This window comes from Colossoma macropomum, unplaced genomic scaffold (assembly GCF_904425465.1).
Source record: "Colossoma macropomum unplaced genomic scaffold, Colossoma_macropomum, whole genome shotgun sequence".
NCBI lineage: Eukaryota > Metazoa > Chordata > Actinopteri > Characiformes > Serrasalmidae > Colossoma > Colossoma macropomum.
Window position 1 is genome coordinate 8,565,422 of NW_023494801.1, and position 15,128 is coordinate 8,580,549.

The 15,128-nt window shown below is 38.4% G+C and overlaps 1 protein-coding gene across 1 annotated transcript in view; it reads right to left on the minus strand.

The window, feature by feature from the left end:
- Positions 1–602: 602 nt before the first annotated feature.
- Positions 603–15,128, minus strand: part of aclya (ATP citrate lyase a) — a 41,731-nt gene continuing 27,205 nt past the window's right edge. The window contains exons 14-28 of the mRNA XM_036589936.1: positions 13,823–13,964; positions 12,106–12,274; positions 9,243–9,347; positions 8,852–9,048; positions 8,006–8,087; positions 7,406–7,516; positions 7,145–7,272; positions 6,768–6,861; positions 5,951–6,105; positions 5,302–5,452; positions 4,470–4,613; positions 3,558–3,671; positions 3,317–3,399; positions 2,116–2,192; positions 603–1,601 (exon numbers count right to left, since the gene is read on the minus strand). Coding sequence (XP_036445829.1) covers positions 1,507–1,601; positions 2,116–2,192; positions 3,317–3,399; positions 3,558–3,671; positions 4,470–4,613; positions 5,302–5,452; positions 5,951–6,105; positions 6,768–6,861; positions 7,145–7,272; positions 7,406–7,516; positions 8,006–8,087; positions 8,852–9,048; positions 9,243–9,347; positions 12,106–12,274; positions 13,823–13,964 — 1,847 coding nt within the window. The 3' untranslated portion in view covers positions 603–1,506. The remainder of the gene's footprint in view (positions 1,602–2,115; positions 2,193–3,316; positions 3,400–3,557; positions 3,672–4,469; positions 4,614–5,301; positions 5,453–5,950; positions 6,106–6,767; positions 6,862–7,144; positions 7,273–7,405; positions 7,517–8,005; positions 8,088–8,851; positions 9,049–9,242; positions 9,348–12,105; positions 12,275–13,822; positions 13,965–15,128) is intronic.

Sequence of the window (15,128 nt, forward strand, 5' to 3'; positions counted from 1 at the left end):
ACTAGGGGGCAGTGAGCAGCCCTATCCAGAGCACCCAGGGAGCAGTTGAGGGTTAGGTGCCTTGCTCAAGGGCACTTCAGTCACGTACTGTCAGCTCAGGGGATCACACTGGCAACTTTCCGGTCACAAGGCTGGTTCCCTAACCTCCAGCCCATGACTGCCCCAGTCAGACTTTGGCAGATTTTGATTGGCCATAATACAGTGACAGCGCTCAGAGACAACAAATAACATTTAATTATCATCAAAAATGACTCCTCATAAATGTTCTGGGTGGGCCTGTGATACCGTGGGTAAGCCTTTGAGTAGACTGTATTATCATAACACCGCTGTTTCTACGTTTAATCTTATGAATAGAGAAGTAAAAAAAAAAACGCTTCTTAGACTACCGAGGTCCAGACATTGTTGTCCTCATAGGTAGTTTCTGCCATGAGCACAGTTTAGCAGTCAGTGGAAGAAAACGATTAACCAGTGACTCAAAGCCGACATGCACTAATACAGTCTTATTTCTATGTAAACCCATCCTAGCCTATCACCTCCTGAAGATTTAAAAGATTTAGCCACCCTAAAGCACAGGTGATTTATAACAATAACAAGTGACGCAATTCAGAAACTTATTATTTATTTGTTTTTTTCCGCTCAAGTATGACACAGTTGTAGCTGAATGTGTGTTTCAGTGTTTCACACTTTATAAAAGCACAGCTTAACATAAGGCATACAAAAATTAAAAATACACAAATGGAATGGTGTCACATAATGGGCACAGATACGGTAAACATCCCATATGATAACATGTTTGTTCACACGGTTGCACTGGCTAATTATCACTGTATTGTAAACATTATGGACAATACTATGGCACACATCATCTTTAAAAATACCACTGTCCAAAATAGTTATTTGTTATGTGTACATTCATCAACTCTCAAAAATAGTGCACTACATTCTGATTTTCCCAACACTTTCAACTCCAACATTTAGACATTTAAACACAAAATAAAGCTCCTGCCTACCTCTAGACTAGGTTTATTATTGCACTAGTACTTGCTACTGGCAAACTGTTAGCTAGAGATGGCAGCAAAGGCTGCAGAAAGGTCATACTAATCTAAAGAGAGATCAATCAAATATTCTTCAAAAGCTACATGTCTTGTTCCAATGAACTGTTCTTGCATGTTAAAACTATTTCTTACACTACTTAGGCTATTTGAGTGAGCTCTCCTCTCAACAGGAAAGAACTATGTGAGGTTTATGGTGATGGTGTCTGAACATTTTCTCACCTACTGCATCGACACTACAGGAATATAAAGACAACACATTTACCACAGTTTGACTTACAGACTGCATGAGACACAAACATTAACACGTTCACAAGCAGTTTTTCACAGATATTAACACACTCCACAGAAATGACACAACCACCCCCCTCAACCCTGACTTACACCTAGAGGTCAGAGGTCAAAGCAGAGGGTGAAGATGCCAGTGATAGGCCGTATGGTATGGTTTCCACAGTTACATTGACATATGCTCGGGCAGGACGTAGGAGATGTCGTCCCATGGGTGGCGGTACAGACCCTGTTTCAGACGCTTCTGATCCAGATAGTGGCCTGTGAAAGGAGGGAGAAAGAAAGAAAGAAAGAGGGAGAGAAAAATGAAGAATGAAAAGCAAAAAAAAATAGGGAGAGAAAATGAAGAATAAAGAGAAAGATAAAAAAGAAAGAAAATAGGGAGAGAAAAATTAAAAAAGAAAGAAACAAAAAATGGAGAGAGAAATACAAGAGAAAGGAGACAGAAATAAACAGATGCAAAGAAAAATATGGAATGAGAGAGAGAGCGCATGAGAGAGAAAACAGGAGAAAGAGATACAAGTAAAGAAAGGAAGAAAAAAGAAAGAAAAAAAGAAAACAAGAGCATAAATTGCTTAATAGTTCAATCTGGTTTAAAAGTCTCAGCTGCAAGTTTAGGATACACTCAGAGTCACAATGCACAAAGAATTATGTTTAAGTTAAGTTTGATTAGTTTAACTAAAACTGTATAGTTAGAAACTCCCATTTTCTCCCTGAACCAAAGAGCACAAGACCATCAGATAAATACACAACCACAAACATCACAAACACTGACCAATGAAGCCCATGCTGCGTCCCAAAACGAAGATTCCATTCAGTGCGCCAATCTCCACAAACTCATCAGCCTCGTCCCTGTAATACAGGAGAGACAAATCTCTTTCACGCATACAGTTTTGTGTAGGTATTTGACAGCAGTGAAGTGATTAGGGGGTTAGTATGAATGCAAGTCAGTGTCAAAATCTCACAATGACTGACGCATCAGGCGACTGAGTGAAAACCTACTACAGTTCCCTAGAAATGATGGTGAGGGCTCATGTGAGCCAACACATTACCGGGAAACAGGTTGATTACATAAATATCACACTACACGCTGACACCTTGTTATGCAGGTGTTTTATAACATTAGCACAGCATAGTGACAACAAGAAGCAAACAGGAGGATGTCACATCTTCATTGGGGATGTCACATCTTGTGTAATTGGATTATCGGAAAAAATAATAGTAAAACAATGTAAATGCTGCAAGTGTGAATGATGCAAAGCCCATTACCATAAACATACGCTGTGTGTGTGAGAGAGAGATAAAGAGAGAGAGGTATTGCAGGGCCCTGGTCATACTTGGCATTGACGTGTCCTCGATGATCCGATCATAAGTGAACAGCGCTAAGTACCGGAGTGAACAGGGTACAATGTGTCTTGGAGACAGTGTGATCCGATGTGTCTTGGAGATCCGATCTCTCAAACCACCTTCATAAGTCTTCAGGGACGCATATGGCCACACAACATTTATAATGTGAACGCTAAAGAATCTTGATGCATCTTTAACAGCGGTGAAGGACCATCTTCATCAGCTGCGTCACCATAGCGGACATGTAAGCAGCTGTGCGGCTTAATTTTTCACCTCCTGTACCATTTGTTTTCAAGTCGCGTCAGCGGTTCATGTGGTCTAAACGTTTGTAACAGCCATTTCATTTACATAAACGTGGATTCCTGGTATTTTTTGTCTGACAGTAAATGCAATTAGAGACTCGTGTAGTAAATGTAGGTGGTAACCTTCCTCCAATCATGAAATCCAGTCACTGGGGACAGATTTGAGACCCATGGAAATGCCAGGTGCAAACAGCTACATGTTTTGATGTCCACTTATGATCAGATCACTCCAGGCAGAGGTTTATATCAAGCCTGAACAGAGCCCAAAAGAGAGAGAGAGAGACCGATCAGTGAACGTGTTTGCTCTTCTTCAGCCTTCATACTCACCTTGTAAAGCCTCCACACGTCCTCAGCAGATCCACGAAGGCCACTCCAATAAAACCATCTACATTCAGAATGAGGTTTGGTTTCTGAGAGGAACAGAGACACAAATATATTGTTACTGAATAGCAGGCTTTCCATCATCAACCACAACAGGATTCTGATTCACACGGACACACACACACAAACACAAACACAATAGCACATACACATGTATATACACATATACACACAGGTGCTATTGTACCTTAGAGGTGGTGATTTTTTCCACTTCCAGTGCATAGTCCAATAGCTGGGTGGAGGGGAAGTGCTGCTTCACAAAGTCCTTCAGGATCTGCACCCTCATATCAGGGTTATTGATCTGAGACACGAACCACACAAAACATAACCATGTGCAGAAATTCAGCTTTGATGTAAAGGCAAGAATATAGTGCGGGATTTCTGAATCATTGATTAGCGTTTTTTGTGAATTCATCATTTAATATTTAAATACAATAAGGTTTTTATTAAAATTATACATTCATATTAATTTTTTATTTTCTGAAAAAAAAAAGATCAAACTGGGTGCCGTAGTGAAAAACAAAAGATATTAGACCCTGTTTTTGTTTTTTAAATCCAGAACAGATCATGATGAAATGAACAATGAGAGCTTTAAAAATTGATGCAATCGATATTGAAAGAACAAGAGTCTATCATGCAAGTAGTTTGATCTGGGCAGTATTGTGATTATTAGGCCACAATAAGCTTTTCTTAGTGTATCATGTATATTGTTAATATTTAAAAAACACTTTCCAACTGCATGTTTGATCACAAATAATGATTTGTCCTGTCTGTTTGGATTTAGTGCAGCGTTGTGTGTGAAATAGTATTTGAGAGAATATATTAATTGTGGCAACTTACATGTTGTCAGAAAAAAAAAAAAAGATATTGTGACATTGTTTATCGTGAAAACTTTTTGAAGTATCATGATCTTACATTTTTGCTATAACGCCCAGCTCTACATGTAGTAATGCTTTTTTTATTGTGAGTGAGTGAAGGAGAGCAGAGTGCAAAGTGAGGCGTGAGACTGGCAACCACAGTAGAGAAAGGGTGGCTAGTTGCCATGACAGCAGAGATCAAAGCAGCAGCAGTGGTTACATCTGCGTTTGTGCTTACTCACAGATTTGACCCTGTGCCCAATGCCCATGATTAGTTTGCCGTCTTTCTTCATCTTGTTGACAAACTCCATGGGCAGCATTCCACTATCAAACGCCTTACTGAACTGCTTAGCAGCAGCATCCAGAGCACCACCGAATCGATCCCCCTGAACACAAAAGCACACACATAATACAACTCTAACAGACCCAAATTCCACATTTGTTTCAATGACAGTTTTTCTCTTAAGTCCACTTAACATTTGTGTTTGCTTACTAAAAACAGTCATAATTGATTTTTACCTGACCATTTTCCAACCTCTCTTTATTCCTTACAATTAAACAGGCTGTTGGCTGGATATTTTTGTTTGGTGGACTATTCTCAGTCCAGCAGTGACACTGAGGTGTTTTAAAAACTCCAGCAGCAATGCTGTGTCTGATCCACTCAGACCAGCACAAAACACACTAACACACCACCACCACGTCAGTGTTACTGCATTGCTGAGAATGATCCACCACCCAAATAATACCTGCTCTGTGAGGGTCCATGGGGGTCCTGACCTCTGAAGAACAGGGTAAAAGGGGGCTAACAAAGTATGCAGAGAAACAGATGGACTACAGTCTGTAACTGTAGAACTACAAAGTGCACCTATATAGAAAGCTGAGCTGATAAAATGGACAATGAGTGTAGATACAAGAAGGTGTGCTTAATAAAGTGGTTGGTCAGGGTAAGTATGTACACATGGGATGGAGAGTGAATACTGTGTTATGAAACTTTAACAAATGTTTACATCCCACATCAAACAACTGAACTGAAGTAATATTATTCCAAGTGAATGCAGCTGAAACTGGTCTTACGATAGTGAGCAGGCCGGATGTAAGACTGGAGATGAGGTCTTTGCCAGCGCGGGCACACACGATGGTGTTATGAGCTCCGGACACCGCAGGGCCATGATCCGCAGTCACCATCAGACACATCTCTATGAACTGACACGCATATCGTGGAAGCCTGTCGCACACAATGAGATATGTATTTGATGATATAGATAAGTAGACAGATGTGTGGTAGATAGACAGATAGACATCAGACATTCTTCATGTGCATATCTGATGATGCTGATACATAATCATTTACAAAATGTAAACACAAACAAAATCAGATTAGAATCGCAGATGAAATATAACATTTACTTGTTTGAAGTTACAAAGTCAGTAAAATGACTAAAATGCAGCCCTTTTTAGCACAGCAACCCAGGGTCTCCTAAATGTTGTGCTCTTCCACAGTACAAAAATATATCATCAAATGTCACTTCAAATATTGGCCAAATCTAAACATCTGTCCAATGTTTTTTTAAGCAATTACATTCCCAACACTGATTTGATTCCGATATCATCATGCATCCCTAATTTACTGATACCCAAGAGGACATTTGAGAGCTACAGTAGAAAAAGAACACAGACCGTGATTAATACACAAATTCCACAGGAGTATCACGTGCACACTCACCTCCTCTGGAACCAGAGCAGTCCCAGAGTGCCCCCCAGACCGATCTCTGACTTAAAGACCTCTGTGATGGGCATTCCAGCATAGATCAGCTCCTGACCTCTCTCATCACAGATACTGGTCATGAAAGATGCTGGCTTACGAATCAGACCTAACTCCTGCACACACACACACACACACACACACACACACACACACACACACACACACAGAGAGAGAGAGAGAGAGAGAGAGAGAGAGAGAGAGAGAGAGAGAGAGAGAGAGAGAGAAAGAGAAAGAGAGAGACCAAGAGATAGACACAGAGAAAAAGAGAGAGACAGAGAGAGAATCACATAATACTAATGTTTATTAATATTCATGTTTATTAATATTTATACATATTGTAAAATTGGGGCACATTTTAAAGTGTATGTTTAACTCACACTAAACTTTGCAAATAAATAGAAACTGTGTGTTAAAGTTTTCAGAAAAAATGCCATAGTTAAGTTCCCTATGTTAACTTACTTTCACTTTAAAATGTCATTTGACAAAGACCGTTTCAATTTTTAAATATTAAATTAAAGACTAGAGTCTCCCGAAGATTCTGCAGCTGACTCAGGTATGTTAAATTGCGAATTTGTATGGAATTAAAAACTGTTATCAACAAAGAATGTGAATCCTCTTATCATATAATACACTACAGCAAGAGTTGGTTTTAACTGTTAAATATTAGTGAAAATTAAGAAAAATTTGAGAAATACAAGAAAAGATATACAGATTAATATAAAATATCTAGTATGTGGGTGTGAAAAAAGTTAAATAATGAAAGGGGCGTACTGACCCTTGCCCAAGAGTAATCCATCGGCACAGTGGGAGGGGGAACTTCCTTAGCAGGCACAATCACACCTCGGCTCACCAGGTCATCATAAACTGACCTAGAACATGCAAACATAATCATTTCCATTCATTCACATCCAAAAAAATCTGTAAGATTATTTATAATAATGTTCTAAACTTTAATGTACATTAATGTAACAAGACTTTACACAAATAAGTAATGTTGGACCATTTCTGTTGGTCCATTCTTCGTGAAACATTTACACAGTGTAAAGGGCAGATGACATTTTCAAACTGTGTAAAAGATCAGAATAAAATGAAGCTAAAAGCGTCTCATATCACAGTGATAATACGTTAGCATGTAAGTCTTGTAAGTCTTACTTGATGACCTCTCCTAGTTCGTCAAAGCTCTTGGGTACAAAGACTCCAGCCTCTTTCAGGGCCTTGTTTTTGGCCACTGCAGTCTCAGAGGCCTGATTAGCACATGCTCCAGCATGGCCGAACTGCACCTGCACACAAAACAAGGCCAAAAAGGGTCAAGGATCTCTTTCATAACCAGAAAGCAACTCCCTCAGCTCACTCCAGTTACTGAATCAGTCAAAAATAATTTATTCTTCCCTCTGAAGAGGCACACAAACTCACCTCAGAGGCAAACATGGTAGCACAGGTGCCGATACACCAGCAGACAACAGGCTTAGTGATCCTTCTCTCTTTAATGCCCTGACAAATCTTATACTCCTCTGTACCTCCAATCTAGAAAGAAAGACAAAAAGACAGAAATACAGAAACATAAGAAAGGAAAGGAGAAAAAGAATGGAAAAGAAAAAAAGTGCCTTACTTAAATTTTGCAAGGCTTAAAGGGCCCATATCACATAAAACTTTGTACCGTTTGCTATCCATTCTATATATGGAAAGGAATGTCATGAGAACCAACTCATTTACATATATGCACTTATTCAGCCTACAGCAGTTTAGCCTCACCCACTCACACTGAAGTTCTAAGGAGTCTTTCCGTTCTGAGTGCTCTCTCAGACACAATACAGGGCAGCCAATCAAACCAAAGCTCATTTATCTTGAATCAGGCCATGTAAAAATAAATTCTGACCATGTTTGGTAGGTAAAACCACACAAATAGTTTAAAAGTAGACCTCTAGGGAAAACAATACAATATAGAAAATGTAGGAAATGGGCCCTTTAAGTGATGTTTGAACAATCTAGTTAAAGAGGACAGCTATGTCTCACCTCTCCCAGCACAACGATCATTTTCACCTCTGGTGTATCCTGATACCTCAACACATGATCCATAAACACTGAGCCTGGGTACCTGCAGCACAAACCAACAGTTTAATCATGTATACGTACTGCACACACACTCAAACACATGAACACAAACTATACATGCACACATACAGTATCGTGTAAAGTCAGTGGCCACCTTTATTGTTCATTTAAATTCCAGTCAAAACGGCCATTAAGTACAAGTTATTAATTTTTCATTGTCAGGAATAAGTAGGAAACATATATTTAACAGCAAAGTACACAAAAGCATTCAACACTAAGTATATTATCAAATCTATCTGTATTTAATTTGTCCACTCTTCAGTGCTATGCACTCACTGTCACTTTAACTCTTCCATCCCTTTCAATCTTGGACCCAACCAGTTCCAGCTGTGTTCTCCCAACAAAAGCTGCTCCCAGAGATTTCCCTATGTTCCCTTTTAAACAGACACTAACATTCATACAAGCAGCTACCCAACTCACCAAACTGCCTCACACATTTCTTTCGCATGTTCATCTAAAATAGCTAAAGGACATATTTTTGAGGAGATCAGACACAAGTTAATCCACTTGTGTAAAGAAGGGGGGAGTCAAAGGAAAATAGGTAAAAACCAAACCTAAAACTTGTGTTCCTCCTGTAAAGAATGGAAACTGTAATGAAGGCAGAGGGTGGACACACTAAATACTGAAAACTAAAACCTATTATGCTTTTTTTCCTGACACTGAAAAATGAAAACTTGTACTTAATTGCCATTTTGACTGGAAACTAAATAAATGAGAGGGTGGTCTCATATGCACATATGTACACACCTGTCTCCCCCAATGGCGACGCCCTCAAACACTCCGTCTGTAGTGCGGGAGATGATGTTGTTGAGCTCGTTGGACATGCCCCCGGAGCGAGAGACATAGGCTACGCTGCCTGGACGGTACAGCTTGGACGCCAGGATGTTGTCTAGCATTCCGCCCGTATTACCAATCTTAAAACAGCCAGGCTTTATACCTCCCACCTAAAGCACATACAGACACAGACATACAGAAGGGCATCGACAAACATTAATACAACCCTCCTCCACTGACAGACTACACGATACTTATTTAGCATTTATTAAAAGTATTTGGTGCAGTATAGTATGCAGATAAAATACACAGACGGTCAAACATTATATGTGACATGAAATGAATGGTAGTGTTTGTGCTTTACCGTTGCTGGCCCAATGATAGTCACACCCTTCTCATCTGCTTTCTTGATGATCTTGCGGGTCAGTGCCTCAGGAATGCCCTCTGCTATAATTGCAATAGTGAGGATCTGCAAACACACATACATACATCACATCAGAAATAAAAACAATCAACATTTGAATCAGTGTTCAATCAAAGCAGCACACAATTCACACCTGCAGCATTCACTTCTATAGCAGATATAACAAAATAGCAAAGCCTTAAATCCCTGAAATGGGAGCTTTACAGCAGAAGAAAAAAATGTTCAGTATTTTAAGGTTTGCTTCTTTAAGGTTTATTAACGACTAGCTAGCAATTTATAAATGCCATTGTAAACAGAAACATACAGTGTATGGCCACAAGAATGTGGACATCCCACAGTTTAGGGGGCTACATCCGCTGCTACCAGTTACATAAAATCAAGCACATAGCCTTGCTATCTCCATAGACAAACACTGGCAGTAGAATGAGTTGTACTGAAGAGCTCAGTGACTTTAAATGTGGCACATTCATAGGATGCCACCTTTGCCACAAGGCAGATGGTGAAATTTCCGCCCTGCTTGATCTGCCCCGGTCAACTGTAAGTGCTGTTGCTGTGAGATAAAAGTGTAAGAGCAATAATAGCTCAGCCATGAGGAGCTAAACCACACAAATTCACGAAGTGGGGCCAATAAGTGTTGAAGCAAGTATCATGTAAAAACTATCCTCTGTTGCATCACTCACTGCAGAGCTCCACACTGCCTCTGGAAGAAACATCAGCACAAGAAATAAAGAAATATGAACAATATAGTAATATAGATCTGAATTCCCAATAACCAAGCAAGCAAAAGATCAACCTTTAAAGTTTGCAGCTGCTTGAACACTGTTGTAGAAGTTTAAAAATACTTATAGTCCTGCATGAAATACAGCTCTGACTGCCTCCTGCAATGATGTGGTCTGATCTAAATGCTAAATTAAAGAAAACCCCTGACATTCTCACACCAGTCGAATGGAAGAAAAACTTGCTTATGGAGAAAAACAAAACTACAAGTACATTATTCTCAAAAAGCAGATCTCCACCTTCAATAATGCTATGAAAAATCCAGACACACATACCTCTCTAGTGAAACCAACTGACTGACCCTAACCTTTCTGCTAGTGTGTCTGCAAAGAGTTTGCAGTCCATTTCAAAATAAAATAGCCTTGATAAGACAGAGCATAGCACAGCGAGCTGAAACAAATTCTAATAACCTTCCTGATCATCGGTAATGACATCCTTCTCTGTTATCAATTATCAGGAGCTTACCACTGTTATAAACAAAGTAGGTTTGTCCACATGTGATATTGACCCTGTTCCTATGTCAGCTTTTGCTTTTCTCTTTACAGGGTTACCTCTATGGGATGTCATCAGGAAATATAATATCAATTTTCATAATTATGCTAATGACATGCAATTATACTTTCCTTTCCTTCCAAAAATCTAGACTTCATTGACAGGCTTATCAGCTCTGTGTCAGATATTTCTTAGTGGATGTCACAAAATTTCCTACAATTGCACAACTGAAATACTGATCCTTGGTACTAAAACTCAGAGAAAAATGCTTTATGAGAAGCTCGGTTAGCTTAATTTACCAAATCTGAAGTACAAAACCTGTGTGCTCTGTTTTATCCTTCATGTAAACGCAGTCACTAAAATAGCTTTTTATCATTTATCAAATATTGCCAAATTTTAATTAGTTAAGAAGTTTAATTAGTTTAATTAGTTACAGTTAATTTCTGTAATGTTCTTTTTACTGGGCTTCAACAGTCCATCCTGTACAGCTCATAGAAAATGCAGCAGTATGGATCCTAACAAAACAAAACTGAGAGCTCATATCACGGCTATTTTGAAAGAACTGCACTGGCTAGCTGGATCTTTTAGGATAGATTTTTTAGGATAGATAAGTTCAGCTACATTCCCTGCTACAAGTTTTTAAGACGTCAGCAGACTTAGCAGCATCACAGAATGTCTGTCTATGTTCCAGCATGTGATCTTAGATCTGCAGATACTGACCTTCTGCAAACATCTTCCATAAACTACAGAAAACATGGAGAGACTCTTTCAGTTATTCTGCTTCTAAACTGTGGAACTCAAATCCACCTTTGATTAGACAGTCAAACTCAGTGCTCACTTTTAAGAAACATTTGAAATGTATCTCTTTAACTTAGTGTTTAACCCCTTAAAATCCCAGGTCTGTTACACCGAAAGACTAATTATTCAGTAACTACAGGGACTTTAGTGCAAACTGGTTGAGCTATTCTTAGGTTATAGAAGTGTGTGATAAAACTTTGGCCTGTTAAAGGTTAAGTGAAATGCTACGTCTCTTGGTATTTATCTGTTTCATTTGATTGGTGTCATTGATTTTTAAACTAATACTCAGTTTCTGTTACTGTTCTTTTTCTTTTACTGTTAAATCTTTATCACCTGTCTGTAAAGCACTTTGAGCTGCCACCAGTATGAAAAGTGCTCTATAAATTGTTGTTGTTATTATTATTATTATTATTATTATTATTCATAATAATAATTCAAAATAACAATGTTTCCTTATCGCACTAACTAGGACATTTTAATAGTTTGCTAATAATTTAGTAAGCATTTAGAAGCAGACCTTAAAATAGTGCTACCAAACGTTCTTAACTTTAATGTATGTTAATGTACAAGATTTATTTCCAAATACTTTCGGGGCATTTCTGTTGGTCTGATCATCATGAAATATATACACAATGTAAAGTGCTACTTCCAAATAGGCTAATGGTGTTGATATGATATGTACTGCCTTGGTATGGTACAGTAAGTTAGTATATTCTTGGTGGCATGGAGCTCAGACCTGTGGGTACTGTAATGTTTCCATGGTGCTGTCGTAGGCTGAGCGCAGAGAGGCGAAACTGATGAGCACATCCACTTCGGGGTGTTTCTTCATGGCATCTGACATGTTCTTGTAAACAGGCAGCAAAATCTCCTTATGACCCCAATAAAACTTCTGCTTATGGTCTCCACTGCAGGAAGAAACATACATAAAATTCACAACAGGAAGTTTACATGCACGCAGTCATAAAACTGACAGGAGAAGTTCGGAATTACTGTTTTCAATAATATAAAACTTTGTTGCAAATCCATGTATAAAATGGTTCTTATATAATGTTAATATTGTATAGGTTTTAAACTGCTAGTAGGAAGAAAAATGAGGTGATTCTCAATTAGGAGCTGTAGATGATTTCATAATAACAGCTGAGCTGTACAGCATTGAGGGGGTGAAATTTGACCCCTTTTCTTCAGGTATCTTAGCGGCCATTCTGCCAATTGGACCAAGCATTTTCGTATAATGGCCCATATTTATCAAGTCTTTCAAAGTAAGAACACTGATCTAAGATCAGGTTTCATCAGTTCATGTCATTCTTTTCAGTGTTATATAAAAACTGTAGGCTGACCTCAGACTGGCATTCGTACTGTGAGGAGTTTGATAAATATGGGCCAAAGTGAGTATATAAATTGTAGGCTTTGTCCATACATGATGTCAAATGTACAGTGTGAGTCACCAAAGAACAAGATTTCTAAAAATGCTTAGGAGCAATGATTGGTTTAGAATTTGATGTAGGCCTGTGGTCACACTCTTCCTTAGAATCTGACCAATTGTTTATTTATATGACAAATATTATCTAAATAATCATAAATATTATAATAATAATTAAATAATAATAAATATTAAAATAATAATTAAATATTAACATCTAGAAATGATCTTTCCATTTTTCTGTTTTTTTTGTATGTGCTAAAGTTGTGCTAATGTAATGGTTGCTTGCAGTGTAAAGCAACTGTTACTAAGCATCCGGTGCACAGCAGAATGATAGAATTATGAAAAAGTGCTTCTCAACCAACACACACACACACACACACACACACACACACACACACACACACACACACACAAGCAGATAATCATCAACATCATCAGTAAAAAAAAGGTGAAAATCTTAAAAAAAATGCTGCCTAAAACAGCTTTAAACATAGAACTCTTAATGGAGAGTTTTGTGTGCCGATGTGTAGATTATGGCTGTAACGGTTATTAGAACGAGTGAAAAGAAGCTAAACAGCTATGAATAACATGCAGAACGGTTTCCTTCCTCTTTATACTCTACGGCTGAAACTAATCAGCATAATCTGCCACATAGGTTCTGTGGGTTTGCACGTGCTTGCCCTGCTGACTACTCGGTTTGAATTAGTCATGCAGAGACTGCATGCAATAAAAGCTGTGCTTACCACAAGAAAATACCAACCATAAACCACTTGAAGGCATAGTTCAGCAAAAAAGCATCTTTCCCACACTCAGATATGCTTTTTTTTAAATACTGATACAGATTTTTAAAAAATTTGCACAATGCAGCCGATCAGCAAAGACATGTTTGGTCCAGCTCCGGTGCAAAACTAATTAAACAAACTTTATATATCAAACATGTCTTGGAAGTCCGACTATACCTGGGATAAGGAGAAATTGTGTAAATTACATTTGTCAAACCATTTGTGAACAGAATGAGCTGGGGGCTTACGTGAAGGGGTAGACCATGGCTGCCACTGAGGGCTCTTTGCGAGAGCACACATAGTCAAAGTCCAACATTCCCTGCACCGCCCGTGTCTGCATGCCCCACACGATGGCCTTTGTGTGCTTGCTGAACAGAGTGGTAGCTTTCCCTAGAGACAAAAGAGCAAAAAGAACAGAGAAGCACGAATCATAGGTAGGTATGATGTAGGATGGGATTTTTTTGTTTGTTTGTTTCATAAGAAATGTCCTGTACAGACCATAGAGAGCAGTATAAAATCCCTAACCAGTGTCTTCCAGAGCAAGTCAAAAGGCCATCAGCTCATTAAACAAATTTAAGAGCACATAAAAAGGAGTCTAAGTTGCAGTAGGATAACACAATTCCATACACATGGTAAAAACTTAAATAAGAAGGTAGAACACTGTCCTGGTTTGTAGTGCACTTTAAGTGTTTTTAGCAGTTAAATCAAAGAATGTCATGTATTCTGGCTGGCTCTGGTATCTCGCCCCAGTATCAGAGCAGTGTACTACTTAAGCATTATAATCCAACAAAAAAAAGTCCCTGATTACGCACATAGTCCTTCAGGGTTATTTATGTGATCTGGAAGATGTCTGGACTCCAAGGTTACACCAGTAGCAAGGCCAATTACAAAACACCAGGCAAGGATAAGCAGAACTAATTAAGGCACTCATGACCTCAGCTTACCACTTATCTCCAGGAGAAATATTCCATTAATCCTGGCATCATAAAACGCTGCACATAAGCTAGCACGACACGCAATATGTTTCAATACATGATTACAAAAACACAACTACAAGCACAAGTAAAGGTTTACAAACAAGACCTTTTAGGACAGATACACTACGGCATGTAATAGACCTGATACTGATTGGCCAATAACACGTGATAATGCGCCAGTAATTACTTTACTACTTTACTATTTTTACTTGTAGTACTATTTACTAGTACTATTTTACTTTACTAGTATATTTAATAATTACTTTACAAATCAAAAATTAATTTTGATGACAGCACCACTGGGTTTTGAACTCTTATCTCCCAATAATACGGCCAAATCTTTTGTTATAACATGATATGTTTTGTGTGTTAAGAATTCTGGGTATGTATTGGAGAATAAAATTAAATTCTAATGTAGAAATTTTAAAATTATATCGGCTAATATTATTGGTTATCAATCACACAGAAAATTAACAAAATGTGTCATTTGACCAGAGCTGTTCAAACTTTTGCATATGACTGTATATATCTAAAGACATTATAAGTGAAAGGAAAAGGTTCCAAACAGCTTTTCAAA